Consider the following 24,977-nt stretch of genomic DNA (forward strand, 5'->3'; position numbering starts at 1 on the left):
CATGTGACGTAGCCACCTGTGAGCTGAGGCGTCCACGAGTGATCCGGGACTTGGTATATCGATGAAGCAGTGCGACATGGTAGTAAGTGATAGACCCTGCGTTCCTCGAGGCTCACGTGGGCAGTAACAAACTGTACTAGAAGCGCACATCGCTGGTTAAGTTACTGCTTGAGTACAAACACAATGCAGAAGACAAGGATTAGACTGAACTGCTGAAAAGAGAAGCGGCGTGTTGGGCTCGATATACGGACTTAAAAAGAGGCTCGCATGAGACATTCAAATGGTCCACTTTAACACCAAACTTAGTGAAGAGTGTCAGAGAGTGATGCCTCACGAACGTTTTGGCTTTATTGCTGGGCCATGTTTATACCTTCATTATCACACATTTAGATAAACTGTATAGGCGAAATGAAGGGCTATTGCTAGTCAGCACACAATGGACAGCCTTTAGAACTTTGTTTGAAACATTTCAATTGTAAGTCTAGTTTTTTCTGTCCATTTCCTTGTTTCCTCCACATTCTTCTGAAGATTTTTGAAATTCACTCAAAGATAAAAGACAGCGTATGACTGGAATAATACTAAAACATGAAGGTGAGGTGTTTTTTGCATGCACACTTTTAATACATTTCATGACATTGCAGCAACACTGCTGCAATGTTTTCACAGGGTCCCATAAGTAGAAAATCACACGATCGTCATGGCCGTTGGGCACGTTTAGGAACATACGATTTGTCTTGTGAGCTGCAGAAGTGCAAAGCGGCGCAACATAAGTGACAAACGCTTGTTAAAACACTGCAGAAACGTTGCAAGTTCAGGCGTCATGTTGACAGAAAATGCCACATCGGAAAGATTCACTCACAGCACAGACACACATACAATTACAGCAAAGACAGAGTACAACGAGACTAGTTGAGCACACTAGCAACATGCTTGTACAGTGTAGCACTGGAATAACTCAAAGGCACTCTGGTCCCACTAACACCATGCCCTAATGTGTTTGTTGGGCATGTACGTTTATAGGCATGCTTGTGCTACCAATGATACATGTGCCGATACGCAAACATGCTAACACATTGCCAGGGATGTTTGGCCAATGCTAAACACGCACTCACACACGCACATACAAACAGAAACCAGTGATTACCACAAAAGGAAATAAAAACTTAACAGGATAACTTATGCCACATGGAAGTAGTCAAATCAGTGAACCGTTCGTGGAATCTGTTCTATCATGCACAAGAGTGTTGATTCCATGACCAGAAAGCAATCTTAAAAAAGAAGAAGCCAGGCTCTCATTTCTTATTGACAAAATAACCTAGTTCTCTCCACCCAAATGTCATCAAACATGCAAGGGGACTATATCCATAATATATTTCTTGAATCACAATTCTCAAGCCACCAGTGGCTTCTTTTCTGTCCATACAGCACACTGCGACAATCTGTCAAGGAATAAGAACGTTTCCGGCGGCATCAAACGTAGCGCTTAACCATTTTCCGGCATGCTCAGAAAGACATTCCTGGGCAAGTCGACAAGCTCCAGGCGGACTTCCACCCTGTTCAGGCGTAACATCACCACCGCTAAAGCACTTGGGGAACAGGATAATCCCTCTTGCATATTGAAATTAGACGATGCTTCACAGTTTCGCACACATCAAGAAATGCCAATTTGGGCATTACAAAAAGGTGCTCATAAAGGTGCACTTCCTTGGACTATTCGAACAGCGGGAATCGTGTAACCGTTCTTACGAAGAGCGACGCTCCCGACCCCTAGTGCCTTTCACCTGTCTTGCTCACATGCGTGCAGTAAATGTCTGGCAACTCCACAAAAGTTATAATAATGGATTTTAAGCAGCAGAAAACATGATTGCCTAGCTTTACTAAAGCTATCCACTAAAGTACACACAAATTCTAAAGCATATGGTGCCGAGTGTATCCGACATGAATCGTGAAGGAATGTAAGAGTAGTGCTAAATGCAGCGGTAGCTTACAGGAAATGGAGCAGTGTTTGAAGGACGATGGCAGAAGCGTGTGCAGCAATGGCTATAGTCAGAGAAGTTTCAGTTATCCCAGGCATTGTCAAGGAAGAGAGAACAGAAGTGCACTGTTCGATAAATGAAAATTTTTTTGTAAGAATGTAAAGACTTCTGCAAATATCTCTGCTCATTGAATATAAAGGAAAAAATACACGAACCTTGTAGGGGTTTGCAAATAGTGATTCTAGAAAATAAATGTGAATTAAAAAGCGAAAGAGGCAAATCTAAGAGATTGTATTTACAATAGCTTTTTAATACTGACCAGCCCCTTCTTGATATATGGTGTTCAAATCGTGGTACTATTAACATTGTTACCATTAAATATGCAAATAAGGCATTAGCAACAAAGAGGCATGCAGATACCTCGCGTGCACAGGTCTCAAAAAAAAAAAAAAGAGAAAATGCACAAGTGATGATCGTAGAGCATCTGAAGTCTGGATACCTGAGTAACATAGCATACTGCCTATACTATACTTGAAAGCTTGAAACCTAATGTACTGCTGTGCTAGCTTTGCTTATAGAGGCATAATGAATACCTCTGGAGGCAACTGCAGGTGCATATGTCATGTACCAAATTCTGAAGATTTCATAAGTTGAGTGTGGCAGCTGTGTATTCAGAGGCTTGAGCAGCAAAAATGGAAGAAACAATGTCAAAAAGCTAACAAGGTCTTTCATGCATTTGCTACAGACAACGCAAGACAAAAGCCACCTCGTTATAAGCACTTTACATCACGCGAACACTGCAAAGATGCAGCGAATGCGTAGCTGTGTGTCTCCAGCCGTCAGGCGCTTGGGTGATCATGTTACTTTGGCCAGAGTGAGATGAACGTCACTTGAAAAAAAGTTTATTAAAGTGGTGCTGGTGGTAATTAGAGGAAAATTTTTGCAGCCCGGTAGGGAACACGGTGCAGTCCCAGCAGGAGGGGGAAATGGGAGAACAGTGGATAGGACAGAAAAAGGTTAGAGGTGTAGTGGCGCGGATGTCTTCAGCACAAATAGCACTCCTGCAGCAAAGATAGCGGTGGCAAGGGTCCCGTTCTCAGCAGTAGACTACTGAAGTGTGTGCTGCAAAGATGAAGCAAATGTAGAGCTTGCACTCCCCTAGCTGCGACCATGGTTACGCTACTTCTCGTAACTCATGACGGCTACTCATCGTAGGACCGTTCCTGTGAGCTATCTAAAGTTTTTGGCTTCAAGACATGCCCATTTTTGCAATGGTTCAGTTGCAGATTACAGTGATCAACACTGAATTTCAGCCCAGAGTGCAAACAACAGACAAACATTGACAACTCATGCATAGAAGTGCAAAATGAATACCAAACAATATCACCATACATGATTTCTGTGTGAAAAGACTACAAGTGGGAAGTGAAAAGAAATTCTTTTGGATTTGTTGACCCCGTGTACACGTGACAACATAACACTAAATAGACAGGTGAACATTCCTGCAGACACAAACGTAACACTTAGTGTGACCTTCTCTAGATAAGGCCTCGTTCCTGTGGGCGTTGAGCGAGACTTCATGAGAGTGGACACTCCAGGACCGACTGCGGGAGGTCGCGGAGCGTGTAAGCCACTGAACGAACCAGGTAAGTCATGGTACCATAGCAGCCACTGGGTGCGCTGTCGAGGAAATGCTGACAGAGCCCCGCCGTGCGACAACAGGCAACAATGGGAGCGCTGCCTGCGCAGCACAGTGTCGAATTCCCTCGGCAGACACGCTGGTCCTCGAGGAACAGGGCGTGTGCCCTTCGGACGATGGTCTCTATGTCGATGGGCATGCTGAAATTGGTCACGGCTTCATTCTCGACGACGAGGTTAAGAACCATGAGCGCTTCCACGAGCATCTGCCTGTACTCGGGCTCGGGAACCTTGTTCAGTATGTCTTCGACGCGGAGTGCAAACTTGAGCTCCCCAGGAGTCATCTCTCGGGTGAGCGTTTGCTGAAGACAGTGGCCGCCTGCCCAGACTCCGGGACAGCGCTCCAGCACGCGCCACACACAGGAGTAGAAGCCAACAGGCACGCGGTTCAGGGCCCCGTCAAGGCGCCGGCGGCGCAGCCACTGGCCCTGGCGGTCGGACACCTGTGTCAACGAGAGTTTCACATTCAATAATCAAACGTATTTGTCGTAACACAGCAACAAAGGAATCACAAAAGATTCTGTAGTTCAGTTTCCAATTGATAATCTAACTGGAAAAGTATGAAGAAGCTTTCCACATAATTAGACATATGAAAAGTATGAAGAAGCTTTACCCGATGAGCTTAAATAATAAACTAATTTCCTTAGTTCCATTTTGCAATTTTAGGTTTATCAGGTGCAAAAGCACTGTTTCAATGCTTATGCAATAACTATGTTGTGATGGTTCACTTGTGTACACACTGAGAGCCCGCTGGAAAGTTGAATATAAGCATGGCATTGTGCTAACATTCATGTGCAGGAGGAGATTTGAAAACATGACTAATTTTTTCATTCATTTACCAAACATATTATATCAAAATTAACAGCAGTAGAGCTTCCATGAGATACCTTACGAGTCAAGTCAAGTCAAGTTAATTGAATAGTTCAGTTGAGTTACATGGTTAGCGTTTTACAGCAGGAGGTCCCAAAGTTTCAGAGAAACTGACAGGGGGACCTCTTATGGCTACATGGATGGGGTAATCACAAAAATACAGCAATAGTATACGGACATGTGAGTAATAATGAATAAGCTTGATTAACAATAAAAATACGATCAATACACAACATAATGATAATACTCACTATAGAAAAATAACATGGAATTAGTCAAAAGCAAGTGAAGACAAAAACAATATTAATGAACAACTCTACGTGACAAATGCAACACGTTTCCTTATCAATGTTATCAATTATACAAAGGCAAATTGAAGTAGTAAAATAGCACAGAAATGTAGAGAGCTATTAACAGTTAATTACAGCTATTAACTGTTAATTACAGCTATTAACTGTTAATTACACAAATAGGATGAGTTGATTATTTCTTGGAACATAATATTTCTTGCTGCACGAAGTGAAAATATGAATGTTATGCGATGATTTCAATTCGAAAGGCAATGAATGCCAAATCGCTATGCTAGTAAATAAGGCTGAGAACTTGCCGTAGTTTGTCCTTATGGCCAGCAAAAGAAGATTATTGCACTGGAAAAACTGGGTGATGTTACTATTAGTTAAGTGACGATGATCAATACATGCGATAAAAATGTCATGCGTGATGAGTCTAAAGGCGACAATGGACATTCTATGACAAAATAATTGTCTCAATGGGAGTGTGTTAAGCTGAGGAAACAACGAGCTACAGGAAAAGTAAAATGGGCTGAAAGTCATTAATCTAACTGCTTGATTCTGAAGTCACTGAAAACGTTTGATGTGCGTGAAATATGTATTGGCCCAAGATGATACGCAATACGAAATATGGCTATGAATATAAGCAAAATACAAAGTACGTATGATGTGAGGCGGAAAATAAGTTCGTGTCTTGATCATAACGTGAATACTAAATGCAATCTCTTCAACGAGTGATGCTGCATGTTTATGAAATTTCAGTTCGCTATGTAAGATTACGCCAAGAAACCGCGCTTCACTGGAAATGTTTATGACGGTATTATCAATGTGAAGGGAAGGTTGTATGTCAAGTGAAATGCACGAGGAATGGAAGAACATAAACACGGTTTTAGTAGCATTGATCTGAAGATAATTGGCCTGGCACCATAAAGTTATGTTATGTAAATCTGTGTTGAGGTCAGACTGGAGTGAAGAAACTGATTTAGATGACTGAAAGATGGTTGTGTCGTCAGCAAAAAGTACGCACTTGGTCCTTGTAAGAATGGTAGGTAGGTCATTAATAAACATGAAAAATAAAAGTGGGCCTAAAATTGATCCCTGTGGAACACCAACGTTAATTAACTTGGGAATTGAAAGATGGCCATTAACATGAACCATTTGAGACCGGTTACTGAGGTAGCTCTTAATAAAATTTAGTGGCGGATCAGACATACCAAATGATTCGAGTTCAGCAAGTAGTACGTGATGATTTATAGTGTCAAAAGCCTTCGTCAAATCGATAAACACAGATCCCAGAAGTAACCCTCAATCAATAGCTTGTTTAATTTCTTCCGTTAAGGTAATTAGTGCCAGCTCAGTTGAATATACTTGACGAAATCCGAATTGTTGTGGAGATATAAAATTAAATTTTTTCAGGTAACACATTAATCTAATGTGGAATAACTTTTCAATCACCTTACCGAAGAAAGGCAGGATACAGATTGGCCTATTATTCTGTACAATAGTTTTATCACCCTTCTTAAAAACTGGAACTATTTTACCAGCCTTAAGGCAGCTCGGAAACACACCCGCTGAAAACAGCTTGTTAATAATTGCTCCCAAAGGTGGTGATATTAAGTTTGAAACTAGCTTTACTTTAAAAGGATCAATATGATCTAGACCAGCACTTGTGGTCTTTAGTGATGTGATGACCTGAAGGACTTCATCTGCAGACGATGAATGAAGATAAAAAGAATGAGTACACCGTGGTATATCACGTGAATGACCTGGTGATTGCTGCGTATCCGCAGATGCGCAGAAATGCTCACTGAGCGTGGCGGCCACTCTTACAGGGTCGGTATACATTTCGTCCCCTTGCTTTATTTTTATTGTGGACTCTGAGCAGTTATTCATGTTCAAAAATTATTTAATGATTTGCCAGCAGCGTCTCGTGTTGCCTGTGTTTTTTACAATGAGATTCCGGTAGTAATTGCGCTTAGCACGCCTAAGTAAGGAAGATATTGTTGCCGAGTATTTGTGAAAGCGGGATTTTAATGCGAGGTTATAAGGCTGCGACTTTAGTTTTTTATGAAGGTTATTCTTTTTATTAATGGACTTCAACAACGAGTTGCTTATTCATGGATTTCTAGGGGAACGATACCCCTTCGTGACAGTAGTGAAAGTGACGCATGCTTCTATACCTGAAGCTATTACTTCTGAGAAAGACTCAAAAGCCTTTTCTGCGCAGTCTTGATTAGCCACCGATGTCCAGTCTACTGTGCTAATTATATGCACAAACTTGTCCGCATCGAATGGGCGTTTCGTAATGATGTTACTGGCCTTGGTATTTTCGGAGCCCAGAATGAAAAACACGGGATTATGGTCTGTAATGCTATGATCTATTACACCTGCAACGTGTTCAGTGGAAATATTGGAGATGATATGATCTATTAGCGTATTCGAACCTAGTAAATCGTTTTTAGTTGGTGGTAAAATATGCGACGTAAAGCCAAAGCAGTATAAACAGTTCATATATTATAAGCACGATGCACTATCAGGATCAATAATGTTTATATTAATATCACCACATAACAACGTTTTTATTTTCCCTCACTAGGTTATTAAGAATGATGCTTAGCTGATTACAAAAATCGGAATACGATGATGAAGGTGACCGATAAATGGAAGCTATAATAGTACTGCGGCTATTAAATGGTGTAACACTATGGTTGAATTCAAGCCAAACAGATTCACATCAAATATTGTTGAAGGTTATGTCTTTACGGCGTGTGTAGGTTAAGGATGAGTTGACAAGTATGGCACTACCGCCACCATGACAGAGCTCCCAATTACAGTATTCAGAATAATTGCCTGGCAATCCGTACAAGTTACCCTCATTACCAGACAATCAAGTTTCAGATAAACATATGATAGAGAATGAATGTTTAAGCAAGGAAATCAACGTAACAAGATCATCCCGGTGCTTTCTAAGACTGCGAATGTTTAAGTGAAGTAGTGATAGGGCTGGTGACTTCTCGAGTAGCAATTCTGATGTTTGCTGGCACGTGAACGCAGCCTTGTTCATAAAAGGTGGTTTAAAATGGGGACTGATAGGATATCTAAGAGAATACTCGGAGATCTTCTGCGCATGCAATTCGAAACACGCGAATGTCATCCGCCTTTCTGGCTTTGATTGTACAATTGTCAGTCCAGAGATGCTTCCACTGGTTGGCTTTCTTAAGCGCAAGTGCCTGTGCAAAAAGGCGCTTTCGCTCTGGTGTGAGATGGTCATTTACATACACAAGTTTAGGGCCTGTGCTCTGAGAAAACCCTATATCTGTGGCCTTTCTTGCCTTCTTAGCGAATTCAGCCTTCTTGTTGCTCGAACAGAATCGCGCAATAATGTTGCTTCCATTCTTTGCGGGCACCCGGTGCGCGGTGTCTATGTCTGTATCGGAAATTGGACAACCAATTTTCTCACCGATAACCTGGACGACTGCCAAGCAGTCTTCACCCTTTGTCTCAGGGATTCCCTTCAGTTCAACATTATTAAGTCGCGAGTATTGTTCGAGATCACACATTTGTTTACTGAGCTTCTCATACTCATCCCTCAGGACCTTGTTTTCTTTAGTTAGTGCCTCATTGTCATTCTTTACACGTTCATAGAGGTCATTGAACATCACAAGACTTGTTTTTCTCTCTGCGACCTCCTGACGAAGAGCCTGTAATTCCTTTGCTAGTTCCGCGCAAGTCGGCATTCTCAAGATAAGTAATAAAGATAAGTAAACTCAAAATACGAAACACAAGACACAAAATAAATAAAGAAAATAAACTATATTAAACTATATTAAAGGTAACAGTGGAAACGAGAAAAAACGTAAAACAGAAAGGAGTGCACCGAGAAGCAATGAACCTGGACGGAGCGAACACAAGGGTCAATGCTTGTACACAGCCGCAACCACTACTGCCAAAATGACGAGCAATGGCAAACGATGGTCTATTTGTAAACCTCCTTGTCCGGTAGATGGCGAACATCGCGGCTGAAGTTCAGTGACGTAGTTGCACGTGCCAAGGATACAGCAGCAGCAGCAGCTAAGCAGTGCTGTCCAGTGAGCCGTGCAGATAAGATTCACCACCTGGACGGAGCGAACACAAGGGTCAATGCTTGTACACAGCCGCAACCACTGCTGCCAAAATGACGAGCAATGGCGAACGATGGTCTATTTAGGGCTCCTTGTCCGGTAGATGGCGAACGTAGCGGCTGAAGTTCAGTGACGTAGTTGCACGTGCCGAGGATACAGCAGCAGCAGCTAAGCAGTGCTGTCCAGTGAGCCGTGCAGATAAGATTCACCACCTGGACGGAGCGAACACAAGGGTCAATGCTTGTACACAGCCGCAACCACTGCTGCCAAAAATTATTTAATTTTGGTCTAAATTTATTTATTGTTTAAGTTTAGTGACCTTTTAAAGGGGCCCTACGACAAAATTTGAACATGTACTTTTCTTTGGTGCTTATCATGCTGTGGAATGCGCCGATATCCTTACACAAGTGGCAATGGCAACGCCAAAATCGAAGCGGTTATAATATCAGTTCACAGAACAAACTACCTTGATTTCGGACTACAGCGACACACATCGGTTATTTTTGTTATGGGAAGTGACGTTATGTCACGCGACGCGACAACAAAGACCGTTTGCTTTTGATTGGCTTAATGCGACAAGTAGCGTGGAATATTCATATGGTGGTAGAGGCTATATGAGTAAATGCTAAAAAAGCAAAAACCATTTTAATACTTGCTTAGAAAGAAATCCTTAGTGTTTCAAAATATGATGTAGTTTCACGACACTTAATCTGCGTATGAGAATATGGTACGCCAGCAACTAAAGGTTAAAAGGGGGAAACACATGCCGCGTTTTTACGGCAACGTTGCGATAGAACATCTTACATGCAAGCCGAGAAGTGACGCCACTCAAAGCGTATGTATTTATTTCACATTGTGTGACCATAGGAGCACCTGCTACTCCATATGCTAGTAACCATGCTAACGATGCCATCAAAAAGAGCAGCAGCGAGGTATTGTGTGACAGCCACCACGAGGTGACATTTCCTGTATGTATTTACGAGACTTGCACTGCGATTCGAAGTGGTCTTTGACATCAGCAGGCAAGTGAAAAGGGAAAGACAACGTTTCTCGTCGTCTGCTCGAGTTTTGAATTTTGAGGAGCCGTAACTTCACTTTTGATGCACTGATTTCCATCATTATTGTTGCATTCGTGTCAGAAATCGTTGCTACAGCTGTTTCGGTGCTAAATAAGGCTGTCGCAAAGATGTCGCAGGACCCCTTTAAAGCTGGGGTATCAAACTCACCTCAGCTGGCAGTCTGAAGTGACTAAAGTCAACTCCTGCAAAGGCCAGGACAGTGAAAATTACGCCATCTCCCACTATAGGGGACCATGTGTAGATGCGAAAGAGCCAGCGCTAACGCTTATACTGGCGGCAGTGTTGACGCTGGCACTCATCGCAGCGTTGCGCATGAGAGAAACCTGGGAAGGTGCAAAGCATGCAGTGATGGACCAGTGTTTCCAACTGAAACATGCCAATCGCTGCTAATGGGCAATGAAAGAAGACTTGGGTCGAACACACAGACCAACAGTCCGCTTTCAGTTAATGTGCATGCTGCTGATTTTTATTGTTTAACCACACACAGGAGAAATCTCCCACCGGCCCTACCTTGGAGGTCAAGATACAGAACCTATATATATATGGCGTGGCCAGTGAACGGTTGTCTAAAGCGAGGAGTCGGTTTTTTTCAAGCAAGAAACCTGTACAGACATAAGCTCATGTTGCCATTTCAAAGGCCTTTGCCATCTCTCTCATATGGGTCACTTCTCAAGAAGATTGGCGCCAGAATTCCAACATCTTGGTACTGATCTCTCAAATGACTATGATCTGGACGCAGATTTTGAGCTTAGTTTAATGGTTGTGTATCAACGTATCGTGACTCACAAGGGGCCACGTGAAAAATTCTGATCCCCAGTCATGCTTGTATAGCTCATGACCATACTTATTTTAAAAAATGTGGGACGAAGAGAGTTATGTACAGGCCATAGAACGCTAGCGAGAGACCGGTGGGCTGCGTGTTTGAGACCCCAGCTTCAAAGGGTCCCTCACAAGGTTTGACAATTTTGAGCTGACGAGTGAAATGTGGACACTGAGCATTCACGATCACGTCTGCCAAAATTCACAATGCTACACTCTGCAGAAATGGGTCAATTTCAAGTTGAACACTGCCTGCCCTTCTCGTGGGATCGTGCTCAGAGAATGAGGCAATGACGTACGTAGATGGTAGTGCTGCGACGTCGTTTCTATACATATACGACCGTGCTCCGACGTCGCTAACTGAAGCACGTGACACTGCAATAATTATTTGACATGATTTGTAATTTGCTGCTTGAGCAGATAAATAAAACTTGAGAGCAATAATAAGGTACACAAATAGAAATAGTATGCTTTTTATAAATTTTTCTATGAATCTCAGTGAGATGCGAGGCTATTCTACCTCTGTTTCACATGTGTTTGCGTTCTCGCACTTTGTGCATTGTGCAGACGCCACCCCTTGAAACAAAACTAATCTTCTAGTGTGTTCCAGCGCTCATTAGACTCATTCATGCTCCCACATCTGACTATATGATCATGCGGTATACCGCTAGTCTCATGTTCGTACAATTAGCACAGCTTCCATGTTCAGTAATAGGTTGAAAACCATCGTGATCGGTGAGAGTGCAATCAACATAGCTTGCAGAGATGAAGGGCAAAGAACGACATCACAACACTACTTGCATCTCGGGGGCTTGGGCTGGTTCGGGCACGTCCTGTGCTCGTGACCTTGTGTGCGCATGACATGTTTATGCATATGTGTCACGTGATCCTCACGCTCGAGTGTCAACGAGGGCTGGGAAGGGATCTGTATGCAAAGGCTTCACGAAACGAGCGACAAGGGTTTCAAGCTTGCCTCTGAGCATCATGGTTTTGCACCCCTGCAAAACATCAATTTTTTGAACTTCTAGTGGTGTGAGTAGAAAAATTCTTGTGGCATATTTCTGTCTATTTGTTGCGCAACATCTTCCAGTGTGAAAGAAAAATTTGTCGTCGCCTGGTAAGGGGCCCATTAAGATGTAAACAAGAGCTGTACGAATGAGTGAATATTTTTTAAATAACTTATGCTATTCCATTCGATTCACACTGGAATTTTCACTATTTGAACTATTGAAACTTCCCGATGACAAGTACACTCTACGTTCGATTTACAGTGGCCCTTTCAAATTTTTGTTATGCTTCACCCGACAACACATATGTAATGCGGCAAAGCTGTTTTTCAGGCTCTGCTACAGTTTTAAAGAATTATCGACCCGAGAAAATGCTGGTTACAACATGGAGATGATACATCTGGCAGAAGTGGGGGTAAATTAATGTTGTTTTGGACGTGAAATTCGGGCAGGAAGTCTGAAAAATCAAACGCCCAAGATTTTTAGCACTATTGTCCGCCACACCGGTCGGCCTTCAACAGAAGGTGAAAGAGGAGAGGCTGAGGAAATAGCATCTATATGCCTTTCATGTGTAAAGTATTGTCTACTACACTTAGTCGCACTCGGTCAGGTACATAAATACAATTCGGCCTCTCCACAACCTCATTCTTGATAAGACAACCACGGCCGCTGGATAAAAAACAAGGTTGTTTTTTATCCAGCGGCCAAGAATGTTTTTTATCCAGCAACCGTCAGACAACAATTTCCCGTCCGTGCATTTTTCATCTTGGTCACATTGCTTGCGCAAAACCTTCAAGGCAACTGTCAAACACCACACCACCAGCACTTGGTCAACTTAGCCAAAAAAAAAAACACTTTCATGTTACTACCTCATAAGAATATTTTTAAGAATCCTCTCCACCCAACCTTTTTCTGCAGTTCTGCATAGAAGTATTACAAAGATATTCTAGAAATATTTAGAAAATGTTTGATTCCATCCGCACTCACACTTCCGAAACTTGAGTTTGCCTCTCACTCAAAATTTTGTTGTTTGCACAGCTCTAGTGAAAAGCATCTCAACCCTGCATAAACCACCACATTGGTACTACAGTGGTTATGGGGCTTGAATGCTGACTAAGGTTGCGTGATTGGATTTCGGCCGCAGCCACCACATTACCTACGAAGGGGGAAAACCTGAAGCCCTTATATTTAGATTTAGTTGCACCTCAAGGAACACTAGACGATCAAATTTCTCAATCATAGTGTGTCTGTCATAATCATCTCATATTCATAATAAGATTTTAGAATGATAAATGCTGAACAGTCTTGTTATTAACCTGCATAATATAGTGACGAGCATCAACTCGCAAATATCTCAATACAGCATTCGTATTCTTAAAGCACAGCTATGCTACCTGCTGAACAAGCGTACAACAAAAGCAGCTGTTAGCCCTGTGTTTTGCTACTCTCAATTTTTCTCCTGTTGTTTGTGCTGCTTTCTCCTATATTACAGTAATGTAGGCTCTTCTCTCAAGTGCACTTCTGAACTTACAACAGAGAAACAATGTTTAACATGATAGTGGTGTTTATTGTTACCTGTGAATCGTCTTCATCGTCTCCATGAACAAAGGTATCTACAACACTGCACTTGGCGGCGAAGCTTCCTGGACTCACTGCCGTTATGCTCTTCACAGCAGCCAGCTCTCGGCCACTCAGGATATTCTGCAGAAGTGACTTCATCTCAAAGGGGCTGAGGTTGAGGAGCAGGTCGGCCGTGTCGTGTGCCGAGCACTTTGAGGCACGTGCCAGCTCTGCAGCCATGACCTGAATGATGAGGCCAACGCGCAGGCTCAGCATCTCGGTGAACAGGTGCGGGTCGGTGCGTATGAACATGGCCAAATAGGCAAGCAGCTCCTGCGTTAGCATGGCCGTGCTTTGGTCGTTCCTGTGGGCACGCGCGATGATGATTCGCAGCTCCTTGGTTGACAACGGCCGATTGATGACCTCCTCGTGGTGCGGAGGCATGCCGACCGTAACCTGCTTCTGGCGCACCAGCAGATCGGTCACAGACTTGGCCAGATCTTCGACTCGCTTTCCGAGGCAGCTCGCAAAGTGTCGTACCAGCCCCCACTTGTGTTCCCGGCAGGTCCGTTCGTAGAAGTCCTGAAAGAGGTCCTTGACTGTCACTACCGAGTGAGGCTGGCCAAGTCCTGTGTCCCAGTTGAGGCCCTTGTGAACAGAGAGATAGTGGAGAATGTCCCCTTGCTCCTCGAGCGAATCAGTCTCGCGTAGGGTTGTCAGCAACTCCCACTCTGCAACGTGGTCGAGATGCAACTCTGACATTGCTCGGAGTGGAACTTGCTCTTCGAGAGACGTACGGTGAGGTGTGATGGAAGTTGTGGTGGGGTATGATGGCATGAACGTGTTGAACTCCGGGTCGAAACCATCTCGACTGGTGATTGAGCGCGAGCGCTTCAGAAGACCTGCGATTCCAGATTTTCGGGATCGAGCACTTGGAATGCCCATTCGCAAAGGATCGTGCATGATGGCCCCGGGACGATTGAGCCAAGTGCGCCGCATTTCACGGTCAAGGTAGTCTCGCACTTCTGTTGGCAAGCTGTCAGGATTGCCATTTTCATAGTCCCTCAAGAAGTCAAGACTAGCAATGCAGGAGGTGCTGATAAAATCACCGAGCTTGCCTAAACAGACTCTCGTGCCATTTAGGTAGCCGCTAGACAATTTTTTTATTGTCTGGCGCAGGCTAAGTGGGACCTTTCCATTCACCAGCTGTCTTTGCTGAAGTGTCACAACCATCGTTGGTCGTCCAAGGATGTTCCAGTGCGATCGCAGCACAGAAATGTTTGAACAAATGGTGTCTGCAAAAAGGTCCACATCATTTACTAAGTGGAATTCCTCACTGTCTAAGTTCTGCGGTGAGAAGACAAACAGTCGATCCTGGAGCAAGTAGACCTTGCTAGTGGCCAGCAGGCCCACATCTTTGGTTGGACGACCCTTGAGACCAAGCTTTTGGTTTCGGCCTAGATAAGAATAAAGTTCCCCCAACACACGAGCAGGCTGCACTTCAAAAGGGCACACTTCACTCACAGTTTGAATGTCTTCACAGATAGCTGAGAGCTTTTCTTGAAGGCTAGGATCTTCGGCCAGCAAAACGACCTGAACTACCACTTCTGGCCGTTTCAAGGAGCACAGGCGACGATTCAATGGGTCCAATTCACCAGGTGCAAGAAACCTTTCCTGCAAAAGACGACCCAGTATGAACAGAGACTGAGACCACATGTATGGGACCTGCCCAACTGGCACCCTGGCCTGGCTGTGGGGAGTCTCAGACTCTAGATGCACTTTGTCTGCTGGTACACCGTACATCTCGGGTATGTGCCTGAGACCTTCCTCGGTCCTTATCATAAGCTGTTCCAACTTTCCAGCATACTCATCCACCATACCACTATCACCCCGAAAGCAGGCATCTATGATCATGTAGCAGAAAAAAAGAGGCCATTCGCACTCGATGTTGTCAAATGCTTTCAGTTCCCAGGGTTCGTAGTGCAACCTCCGAGAATCTTCTCTCGCAGTCTTGTAGCCATCCCGAAGAAACCTCTTGCAGCCATAGTGGCCCTGCAATTTTTCGATAATAGCCAGGCGTGTCGTCTCAATTAGTTCTGGGTCAGTGATGGAAAATGCTGGAAAACCAATCACAGTTAGCAACGCTGCACCCACTTCTTTAGAACTTGACTCTCGTGGCAACATTGAGTTAAGAACTGCGTCGCACTTCTGGGCCTCATCTGGAAGCACGTGGATGACCGAAGGTGGTCCCCCTCTTCCGCCGAACAAGTCTAGTTCATTCAAGGCCTCCAAGGCAGCCTTGGCAGCCCCCACCGAGCTGGCATTGAGCTCTGGAAGTCCGTGGTTTGTCTTATCACCCCGTTCCCATATGCCATAGTCCGGAATGCAATAAGCGTTCTCTATGTAAAACACCAAGTTCTGTACAAATGCCACCTCGTCGAGGCTGAACACAATCTGGAGTCCAGATGCTGTCATTTGCGCCAGCACCAGAAGGTACACAGATGTAGCATCTAACTGTAAGTGACCCCACTCTCCATCGCTGACACAGGTGCTACCTGTCACAGAGCTGTACTTGGCATGAAGGCTGTCTGCGGGGCTTTGGCTCTCCTTGAAGCGTTCAACCTTGTCTTTCTGCTTCATCATGGCCATGAGCAGACCGCGCATAAGCTTGACGCAGCTTTGCTCCAGCTCATACCCCTTGGCACGATCTTCGTCGAGCTCCGCATTCTTCTTGTAGGCCATGGACAGCCCCCAAACTGAGACCACGCAGTAGACGTTGTCACGCACCCATGCATGGTTCTCGTATTTCTGCGACGGAATCAGCCCAGTGACGGGATCCTGATAGTTCAGGATGGTGCGGTACAGCAGGCGATGGTAATAGTCCAGGCGGACGCCAGAGTTGCTCCTGCTCCTCATGTTTATAGTTCAGGCCTGGAAATATAAAGCAAGTTGGCGATCTAGAATGCTATTTTACACCTAGTTATGAAGTAGCCGCTTGTGCTTTCTATAGATATAGCTTATACCAATAGGCCTGCATGCTGAGTCGCTAGCACTTCTGCTGATTTATGTACTCTCCACAGTAAAAACGCACACAGGAACGGCATTCTGGCTACAACTGTTCAAAAAATCTTCCGAATGCATGTGCATTTTTTTCTCCTCTTTTCCCCCCTCTCTCTCTACACTCTCTTTCTTGCCCCTATTCTCCATCGCCAGTGCTGGGTAGCAAACTAGATGCAAATATCTGGTTAACCTCCCGGCCTTCCTTTTCTCTGATTCCCCACAGTAAATTCACAGGCATGAAATATAGAAACAGGCCATAACAGCAACACTTACATCCATGCCAGCACAGAGCTGACCACTGAAATATATTTCTTTCATGCATTTATAGAAGAGAAAAAGAAAAAGGATCATAAGTAAAAAATGAATAAACCAGTTTGCTATCTCTTTTCATTCAGGGGCGAAGCTCCTTAAGGCGTAAGTCAATTGTCACTTGTATGTATGCATGTATGTATTAACCACCCCACAGCATAGCCACGAAGTGAATGATAATGAGTGGGGCAAAGCTTCGGAGGGTTTTATCGGCAAACCTTGAATCATCCGCCAGCCGCGCCCATCCGTCATTTGTCTGTCTGTTTGACGCATGGACGGACGGTCCACCCATGGGCGGAAGTGCAGACGGACGCTTCGCCCCACTCATCATCATTTACTTCGTGAACATGCTGCGATTTTTTTCATCTTCTCAAGTTTATTCCCTTATTTCTTTTTAAAGCCCTAGGAACGCATGCAAGACTAGCATCTTCTGTCCTCACTGCACCTGTATTGAACTTTTAATGGGGATGCTGTGCTTAACATTAAAAGGACACTAAGAAGAAACAATGACTTAGTTTAGATTGCCAAACTGCACTCTGAGAACTTGAATGCCATATGTTTCACTACCATAAGTATGTTATTAGAGGACAAAATCAAGGCTGAAGTCTCATTTCTAAATTTCACACCAAAACTTCTGCACAAGCCATCGGAAATTTCAAAACGTATTTTTGGTATTTTCTAGACATTCGCTTGATGAAATTTTCTTAAACTTCGTATTCTAGGTCTATGGTACCCACATACGACAATACACTTCATCTTTATCGATTAGAAGCTATGTAGGGCCCAGTTTCTTTAAACTCTTCTACCCTGCGTTAATACATGAGTCAACATCGTTTCTAGTTAGTGAGATGCTAAGACAAAGTTGACACGCCAACTCAGGTCAAAATGTTCAAAGAAAACACTAGTACACATTTCTCAGTATTTGCGCTATATGTTACAAATAACCGATCTTTCATTTTACGCTGTGTGGGCAGTGCATTTTTGGGGGGGGGGGGGGGGGGGGAGGGGGTCATAGCAGCACTTAAAGCCTCAGTGCAAGAAATTGCGTAAGCGGTACTCGTGTGTTTTGTGTGACCATGTAGCCAGCCGAGTTTGCATGAAAGCCATTCTGGGTGCCAAGGTGTCGCACCTCATTGGATGCTCTTTGAGACCGCAACAGCGACCGTCTCTCAAACTAACCACCGCGCAGGAGCTCGCTTTCTATTTTTCTAATCAACTGAATAGCTATACATAATAAAGCTTAAGCAGTCTTGAAAGTGCAATGTCCGATAAGTACTTAGACTCCCTGCTCCGTGCTTCCGCGGGTCCACGCGGTCAATCGTGCGAGCAAACGACGGACGGGCTGGCTCACGAGAAAGCGCGACGCCCGGCGTATCTTGAGACTCCCGGTTACGGGTACCTCCAACGTATCTTTAGACTCTCCGATTCGGGTACGTACAACGTGCCTTTAGACACAGCATACATTTTATTACAGTTGCATTTTTTCCCGGAGCATGCTCGGGTTGTTCCGACGTACCGATGCGCATATCTTATCTACACTAACTACCAGAGTGCATAAAAGGTGTTTAGACATACCCACTGCCAACGGCAAAGTGACATTCACTTCTACAACGCCACATAAATGAACAGAAACAAACATGCTGCAGTATCCGTACAAATATTCAGGAAACAAGCTTGTGAAACTAGAAAACACCACGTGATAGAGTCATCCGACTTCCGTTTAGATGGTATTAGGTAATAAACGAGAAGAATTCTGGCGGGAAAGAAGCGGTCGCGGTGTGAACCTTGATGCCTTATCGAGTGGTCGCATGCGCGTAAAAACAGCATGAAGTGCGCCTACATGCGGGCATTTCCAACGGACAGTTCAACAAAGCAACCGGTAACAAAAATAATGCTGGGGTGAAAATCAGGATTTCGGTAGCCCAACTTGACAGGCACAAAGCGCATGTCAACGAACCCTTCATGCTCAGCTATCTGCGGAAACCGTCTCTATGATTGCTCAATCAGGAGAGGACTGGCGACGCATAGTCTCGGCAGCAGCTCGATATGCAGCGCACGAATAAACGCACTTTCTGGCGACGGCCTCAAGTACATTGAAACGTCTATAATGAGGCTTGTATCTACGCAGCTATTTCCACGGCACTTAACCACGATATGTTTGAACAGTGAGCGGCATTCAAAGCCTGTAGTTGAGCGAAAGTACACACCTCTCAGCGTGAAGCCAGCTTACCTTTGACTACTTGTAATCATGGGGCAAGTTGTACGCTTGACATAAACTGCAGTTCGAGGAGCTGTCACGTATCGTGCAGGACGTGCTGTAAGCAAACACGGCAAGCTCCATAGTCATGTCCGCCCAAATCACTACCATGACACGCGCGGAGAGACAAAGCGACGAGCGGATCGGCTCGACCAGCTGACTTGAATGGCCGGGCTAGGCTAGGCTTTCTGCCGTACTGATTTGACCGAATGAGTGGTTTTCGGTTTCGGTAGTTTTCGGCACGGTTTTCGGATCAGCCGAGGCTGTAATGCGGATTAGTTAGTTTAAGTGATTTGTAGTCACTTTCGTAGTGCAAAAACCAGACGCAGACACAAATTCACAGGACGGGCGGTAGGCGCCAACTCGTTTTTCACTGAAAGACAACAGCTAAGGCCAAAAACCGAGGAACACGAGCACTTGCGCACCATCACACTCCGAGGTGCTCTCTTATATCTGCAGCTTCACGCGTTACCACCTTAAATGCGCAAGATATGCTCTGATACTCACGCTCTTCATTGGACAAAGCGACCAACGCAACACTGCCACATTTTCTTTCATTCTTGCTGTCAGCAAACTCTTCTATGATTTCTCGCGTTGCCTGATTTTAGGGGCGAAGCTCCTTACAGCGGCACCCGTTCGTCCCTCGTAGTCATAGTCATAGCCCATTACGACCCAGCCCGCACAAACGTGTGGGTAAGCGAAAGCAGTCACTGAACGGTACCTATTTCAGTTTCGGTTTCAGAGACCGCTGTCAGCAATGTCAATGTCCCGGAGAATATCTCATTTTCAGTAGTTCATCAATTTGACCACCAGAGGGCGAGGAATTTCTCAAATAAACATGGCGCCTCACCATGTGCGTCCACGCCGACTCCCTCTGAAACGTAAGTCAGCGTTTTTTCTTGATATTGTGAGGAACCGCGCTCACAATATTCGTATTTTTTCCGAAAATCTTTTATAGCATAGCAATTTTAAGACGTCGGGAAACATGTAGCACTAAACAATTTACTCGTTCTGATTGCGGGCGTTTTGTGGTCACGCGCCAAAAAGCCACACGCACGTTTGTGCGGGCTGGGCGTTTGTTGTCGTGAAATGCGTCGCGGCACAGTGCAAGTTGGCGAACTCGTGCGCTGTTGTGACAGCGCGGTATATCTTTATATTCCGCAAAGTTTTTGCGAATCGTATTGGTGGGTCCCCTATTCGTGTTTTACAGTTTACTCATGCGTCAAGTTAGCGTCACAATGTGACGTTGCGTGAATTATGAGTACAATTAGTGGACAAATTATGGATTCCGTGATTGCATGAAACAACAGCTGTACAGCTGTATCTGAAACAGTGAGGAACTACATTTAGCGTCGCATAGGTGTACAGTTGTCACATGTGATTCGTTTATTACCTTTCATGAATCACAGTGAGGAACAGAATTGTTTTGGTCAGGTTTCTGGTGCAATATTTCAACGCCATAGCTGTCATTTAACCTCGGCAACGAACTTTGGGTTGTTGTAATGCATAAATTTTGCACTGTTTTCACCTGCAGGAATTTTCCATCCCGAGGACTAAAATGATATGGAAGAAATTTTGCAGCTCCTGGATTCCTCCGACATCGAATTCAGTGACGACGACGAGCTAGCAGAAATTCAAAATCGTGAACCAAATCAACCCGGCGGTGAAAGCAACAGTGACAATGATGAAGATATTGATCGCTCTGTTCCCGCACCTTCTGCCTCAGGTGACCAGTCAACAACCCCTGCCAGCAACATTAGAGGTCGCACCTTTTGGATGAAAAAGCCCTTCCCCAAAAAGCCTGACCCGCCTGGAGCCATTGAAAGGGCCGATGTTTTGGTAGATGTCAAAAGTCCATTGAGCTACTTTTCAGAGTATTTTAGCGAGCAGTTTTTTGAAAATGCCGCTGAAAAGACCAATATGTACCACGTGTCAAAGCATGGAAAAGCTCTGCAAGCGACCGCGCAAAAGGTAAAGCAGCTGTTCGGTATGCATTTAGTCATGGGCTGCATTCGATTTCCGCAATTACACATGTATTGGAAAAGAGGGTATCATTTTGATCTCATCAGCAGCGTAATGACACGTGAAGAATTCAAGAAGTTACGGTCAAGTCTGCACTTTGTTGACACGAAAAAACCGCGAGAAGCAGACGATGTGAACAGGCTTTGGAAAGTTCAGTCAATAATTGATGCGGTTAGGAACCAATGCACGCAACTTGAGAGAGCTCCCCGTTGCTACTCAGTTGATGAGCAAATGATACCATTTACTGGTAGGTGTCCTCTCCGCCAATACGTGAAAAAAAAGTCCAGACCACTCGGGCTCAAAAATTTTGTTGTAACCACATCTGAGGGTTTAGTAATGGACTTCGAGATCTGTCAAGGAAAGTCCACGCCCTTTGCTGAAACGTCACTTGGCTTGGGTCCAAACGCTGTGCTGTGACTAGTACGCACATTGCCAGAGAAATCCTCGATATTTTTTGACTGGTACTTTACCACCATGCCTCTTCTGGACAAACTGCTGAAGAAAGGCATTGATGGTACGGGTACTATCATGGCGAACCGAATCCGTAGTGTCCGCTTCAGAAGCGACTCAGAAATGAAGCAAGGTGATCTTGACGAACTCACTCGAAACGATGAGAAAGTAGCTATTGTGAAGTGGAAAGACAGCAGGATGGTGCTACTGGCTTCTACTTGTGCCAGGGCCACAAATGCCGAACCTGTGAAGCGGTGGTCCAAAAAGGAGAAGTGCATCGATGTGCCCCCACCGGAAGTGGTCAGGCGCTACAATGCGAGCATGGGAGGTGTTGATACCTGTGATCAACTAATTGAATATTACAGAGTGGCAGTGAAAACTAAAAAGTGGACCTTGAAGGTCAGTTTGCACATAGTGGATCTTGCAATTGCCAACTGCTTGCTTGAATACAGGGACGCCTGTCGAAAAGATGCGGTGCTCAGACGCAACACAATGAGCTTCTTGGACTTTCGTCTTGCTGTCACTGAGGCGCTTTGCGCGTCACACAAACGCAAGAGACTCGAAAGCAACAACGAAAATGTGCAGCCAAATCATTCTACAGAGAGATCCCCTGGAGCTGCGAAGATTCCCGGCGTGGACAAACGTTTGGACTCGTATTACCACTGGCCATCAGTGGACAGCTTGTCCTCTGCACGTTGCTGCAGGCTTGCAGGGTGCACTTTGCGCACTCGGACGCGTTGCAACGTCTACTTGTGCCTTTCAAGTGACAAAAACGGTTTTAAAATGTTCCACAGACGGCACTAACAACGTACTTTCTGCTCTAAGTCCAGCAGTTTTAGATGCATTCTTAACTGCGCGGTTCACATGAATAAACGCCCAGCCCACACATATGTGCGGGTATGTGTTCTATGTCAAATGTGCCGATTTTTGTGTTCTTACTTTTCAAAACGCTATTAGTATATAGCATTAAGTAATATTATTCGAGAAAGTTACCCATTAGTCTTTTATCTTTTTGTCGGGCAGGAAAGGGATAGTGTGTAACCGGTCTAACTTTTTGACTTGTGAGGTGGTGCCGGTGGAAGATTTCTCCTGTGCGTTGTTGAGCAATAAAAAATTCGTTGCGTGCGCGTTAACTAAAAGCTGAATTCTCCTCTCTCTCATTCCCCATTAACAGCCATTGGCATGTACATTGAGCACTATCTGACAAGAAAGGGTTGCTACGTTATACTCGCTGGGCGTAACCTCCTTGGTTTTAGAAAGGTTTAGCAAGCGTTGGGCCGCAGTGCCATAAACACAGTGAACTAGTATATACCATGAACTCGAGGTGGTTAAAGGTGGGAAGTAGACACGAAGTGCAAGCCGTAAGAAAGTGTGCGTGTGCCACCTCTCGTTTAGTCCTTGGAATGTCCGCTGGATGGCGGTGCTTCTATATGCGGAATACATGATGAAAAGATGTGAGATGGTGGTACTTGGAGTGTTGACTAGACGGACGAACGGACACACACACAGATGCACCAACGGACGCACGGATGGCTGCACGGACGGATGGGCGCATGGACGAACGCAGGGGCGGATGCACAGATGGACATGCGGACGCACGAATAGACGCACGCATAGAGGAGCGAATGGACGCACGGACGGTCACACAGACGGATGCATGGACGGACGGAAGCAAGAACGAATGGACGGACGGATGCTTCGCCCCACTCTCCATCATTTACTCCGTAGATATACTGCCATTTTTTGCCTTTCTAAGCACATGTTTAGTGGTAGTTTCTGGAGCACAACCACACATGACACAATGATCCGCCAAATGTCCCCCCCCGCTGCCTATGCGTCAACTGCCGAACAGTGCTCTCGATATCTGTCATTAAGAATTCCGGTTTATGTATCTTGTCCACGACACCCATCTGGCAAGGCACGAACTGGATCGCGTGCTTTTTTGGTGCACGCAAGTTTGTCTTTGCAACCATTCGCCACTGGGCACATACGGGCCAGGTTCTCTGGAGCAGATAATACCACCGGCACACCACATTTTGCTGCCGCCTTCTTTAACCGTTGGGAGAAGCGGTAGATGTACAAAGCTACAGGCCTCACACTTAGCTTGACAGAGGACCAATTGGCGACCAGGTGGCGCGCCAAAAACAAAAAAAAAAGAGAACTCCTGGTGGAGAGTCGTGACAAAACTCAACCGCTCGGGCTCAGACGCCCAGCCGCAGTGTACCCAAGAAATCCTCCTTGAGTGTATTGCGGTGAGAGCACGCGCATGCGCCGCTGCAGTGCTTCATTTTGAAACGAACAACTCAAACAACCATTGCGCCAATAATACTGCTCTGTGGTTTAGAAAACTTTGTCCGAAAACCACTCTCACTTAAAAAATTCGGTAGATCCCACTTACCTGTGAATCGACGGTATGCGAAGCATGCGGAGGGAAGGTGACCGTAGTGCGATTTTTTAGAGAGCGACACGTCATGAAATGACGCTAAATATATGTACAAACGTTGCATGCACAGACATATGTTGAAGATTTGCAGATGTTTATATAACCAGTTGTTTGCACTTGCGCAACGATGCCAAATGGAACATGCGTATTAGCAACACCAGATGCTGATGTGAAGCGCTGAAGCTCGCAAGCATGCTGGTCCTGGACACTGCTACATAAATCAACATCAGCGAATGGTACCTAACCATAATTGGCATTAACCCGACGTGACGCCTGTATCAAAGGAGTACATATGCAATGTGTATAAAATTGGGTAGGCAGCACTGCAACCACTATTGAAGTTTCAAGAATATTAGCATCTATTTCAAAAGTAGTTCCTAGATCTGGCGTAGCTCTGTGGTAAAATGCTTTGTTGCCACGCAGAATGCTTGGGTTTGATTCCAGCTGGGACCTTGACATTTATTCTTCGCATTTGACGGGTCGACGCTACCGATGTCGGATATTTTTTAACAATTGCGCGTTAAAATTGCCCATGTGTGTTCTCGTCGTTTCTGGGAAGATACCAAGTGTCAATCACCTGTGGCACATACCCGCATACCCGCGGTACATACCCGCCTGTGGGTATGTGCCACTGTCTGGCGGGTAGTGTTTGACGACGTACGCGACGGGATTGTGACATTATTCATGTCTTTACCAGTGCGTCATATTCGTCAAGCCATCTTATCCTCCCATGCTAATTTTGGTTCACGCCAAGTTAAGGGGCTGACCACGAGAGCAGCCAAACGTAAGTGGCTAAATAGATATATAGATGCGCTCAATGTCACCGAAGTTCGCTAAAAAAATGCATTTAGAAGGTCACTAAAAACCGGAGAGAAGCCCCGCAAAGCGTACCGCGCCTATGCATATGGCATTGAATGGACAGTGCTGTATCGTGATGGCAACTCCGTCGTCCTAACTTTCTGGTACCGTGCTGGGTTTTGTCTCAAGCTAGTGCACGCCAGCATTTTCCGTTGATA

General features: G+C 45.0%; 1 protein-coding gene and 1 long non-coding RNA gene across 4 annotated transcripts; one reads left to right on the forward strand and one right to left on the reverse strand.

Annotated features, from left to right (window-relative positions):
• Positions 1-323: 323 nt before the first annotated feature.
• Positions 324-19,201, reverse strand: LOC119174300 (putative phosphorylase b kinase regulatory subunit alpha). Of its 3 annotated transcripts, none has more exons than XM_037425149.2 (3): positions 19,020-19,201; positions 13,436-16,351; positions 324-4,117 (listed from the first exon to the last, which is right to left on the reverse strand). In XM_037425149.2, the coding sequence occupies exons 2-3, from the start codon at positions 16,334-16,336 to the stop codon at positions 3,554-3,556; spliced, it is 3,465 nt and encodes a 1,154-aa protein (XP_037281046.1). In that variant the 5' UTR covers positions 16,337-16,351; positions 19,020-19,201; the 3' UTR covers positions 324-3,553. The 3 variants fall into 3 exon arrangements, with proteins under 3 accessions (XP_037281046.1, XP_075751915.1, XP_037281047.1); XM_075895800.1 differs by lacking the exon at positions 19,020-19,201 and adding an exon at positions 18,630-18,974; XM_037425150.2 differs by lacking the exon at positions 19,020-19,201 and adding an exon at positions 18,365-18,542.
• Positions 19,202-19,885: 684 nt separating this feature from the next.
• On the forward strand, positions 19,886-22,434 carry LOC142817877 (uncharacterized). The gene is made up of 2 exons (XR_012895401.1): positions 19,886-19,927; positions 20,581-22,434. It is a non-coding gene; the product is annotated as an uncharacterized LOC142817877 (long non-coding RNA).
• The last annotated feature ends 2,543 nt before the right edge of the window (positions 22,435-24,977 follow it).

The sequence above is a fragment of the Rhipicephalus microplus genome, chromosome 5, assembly GCF_043290135.1.
Source record: "Rhipicephalus microplus isolate Deutch F79 chromosome 5, USDA_Rmic, whole genome shotgun sequence".
Taxonomy (NCBI): Eukaryota; Metazoa; Arthropoda; class Arachnida; order Ixodida; family Ixodidae; genus Rhipicephalus; species Rhipicephalus microplus.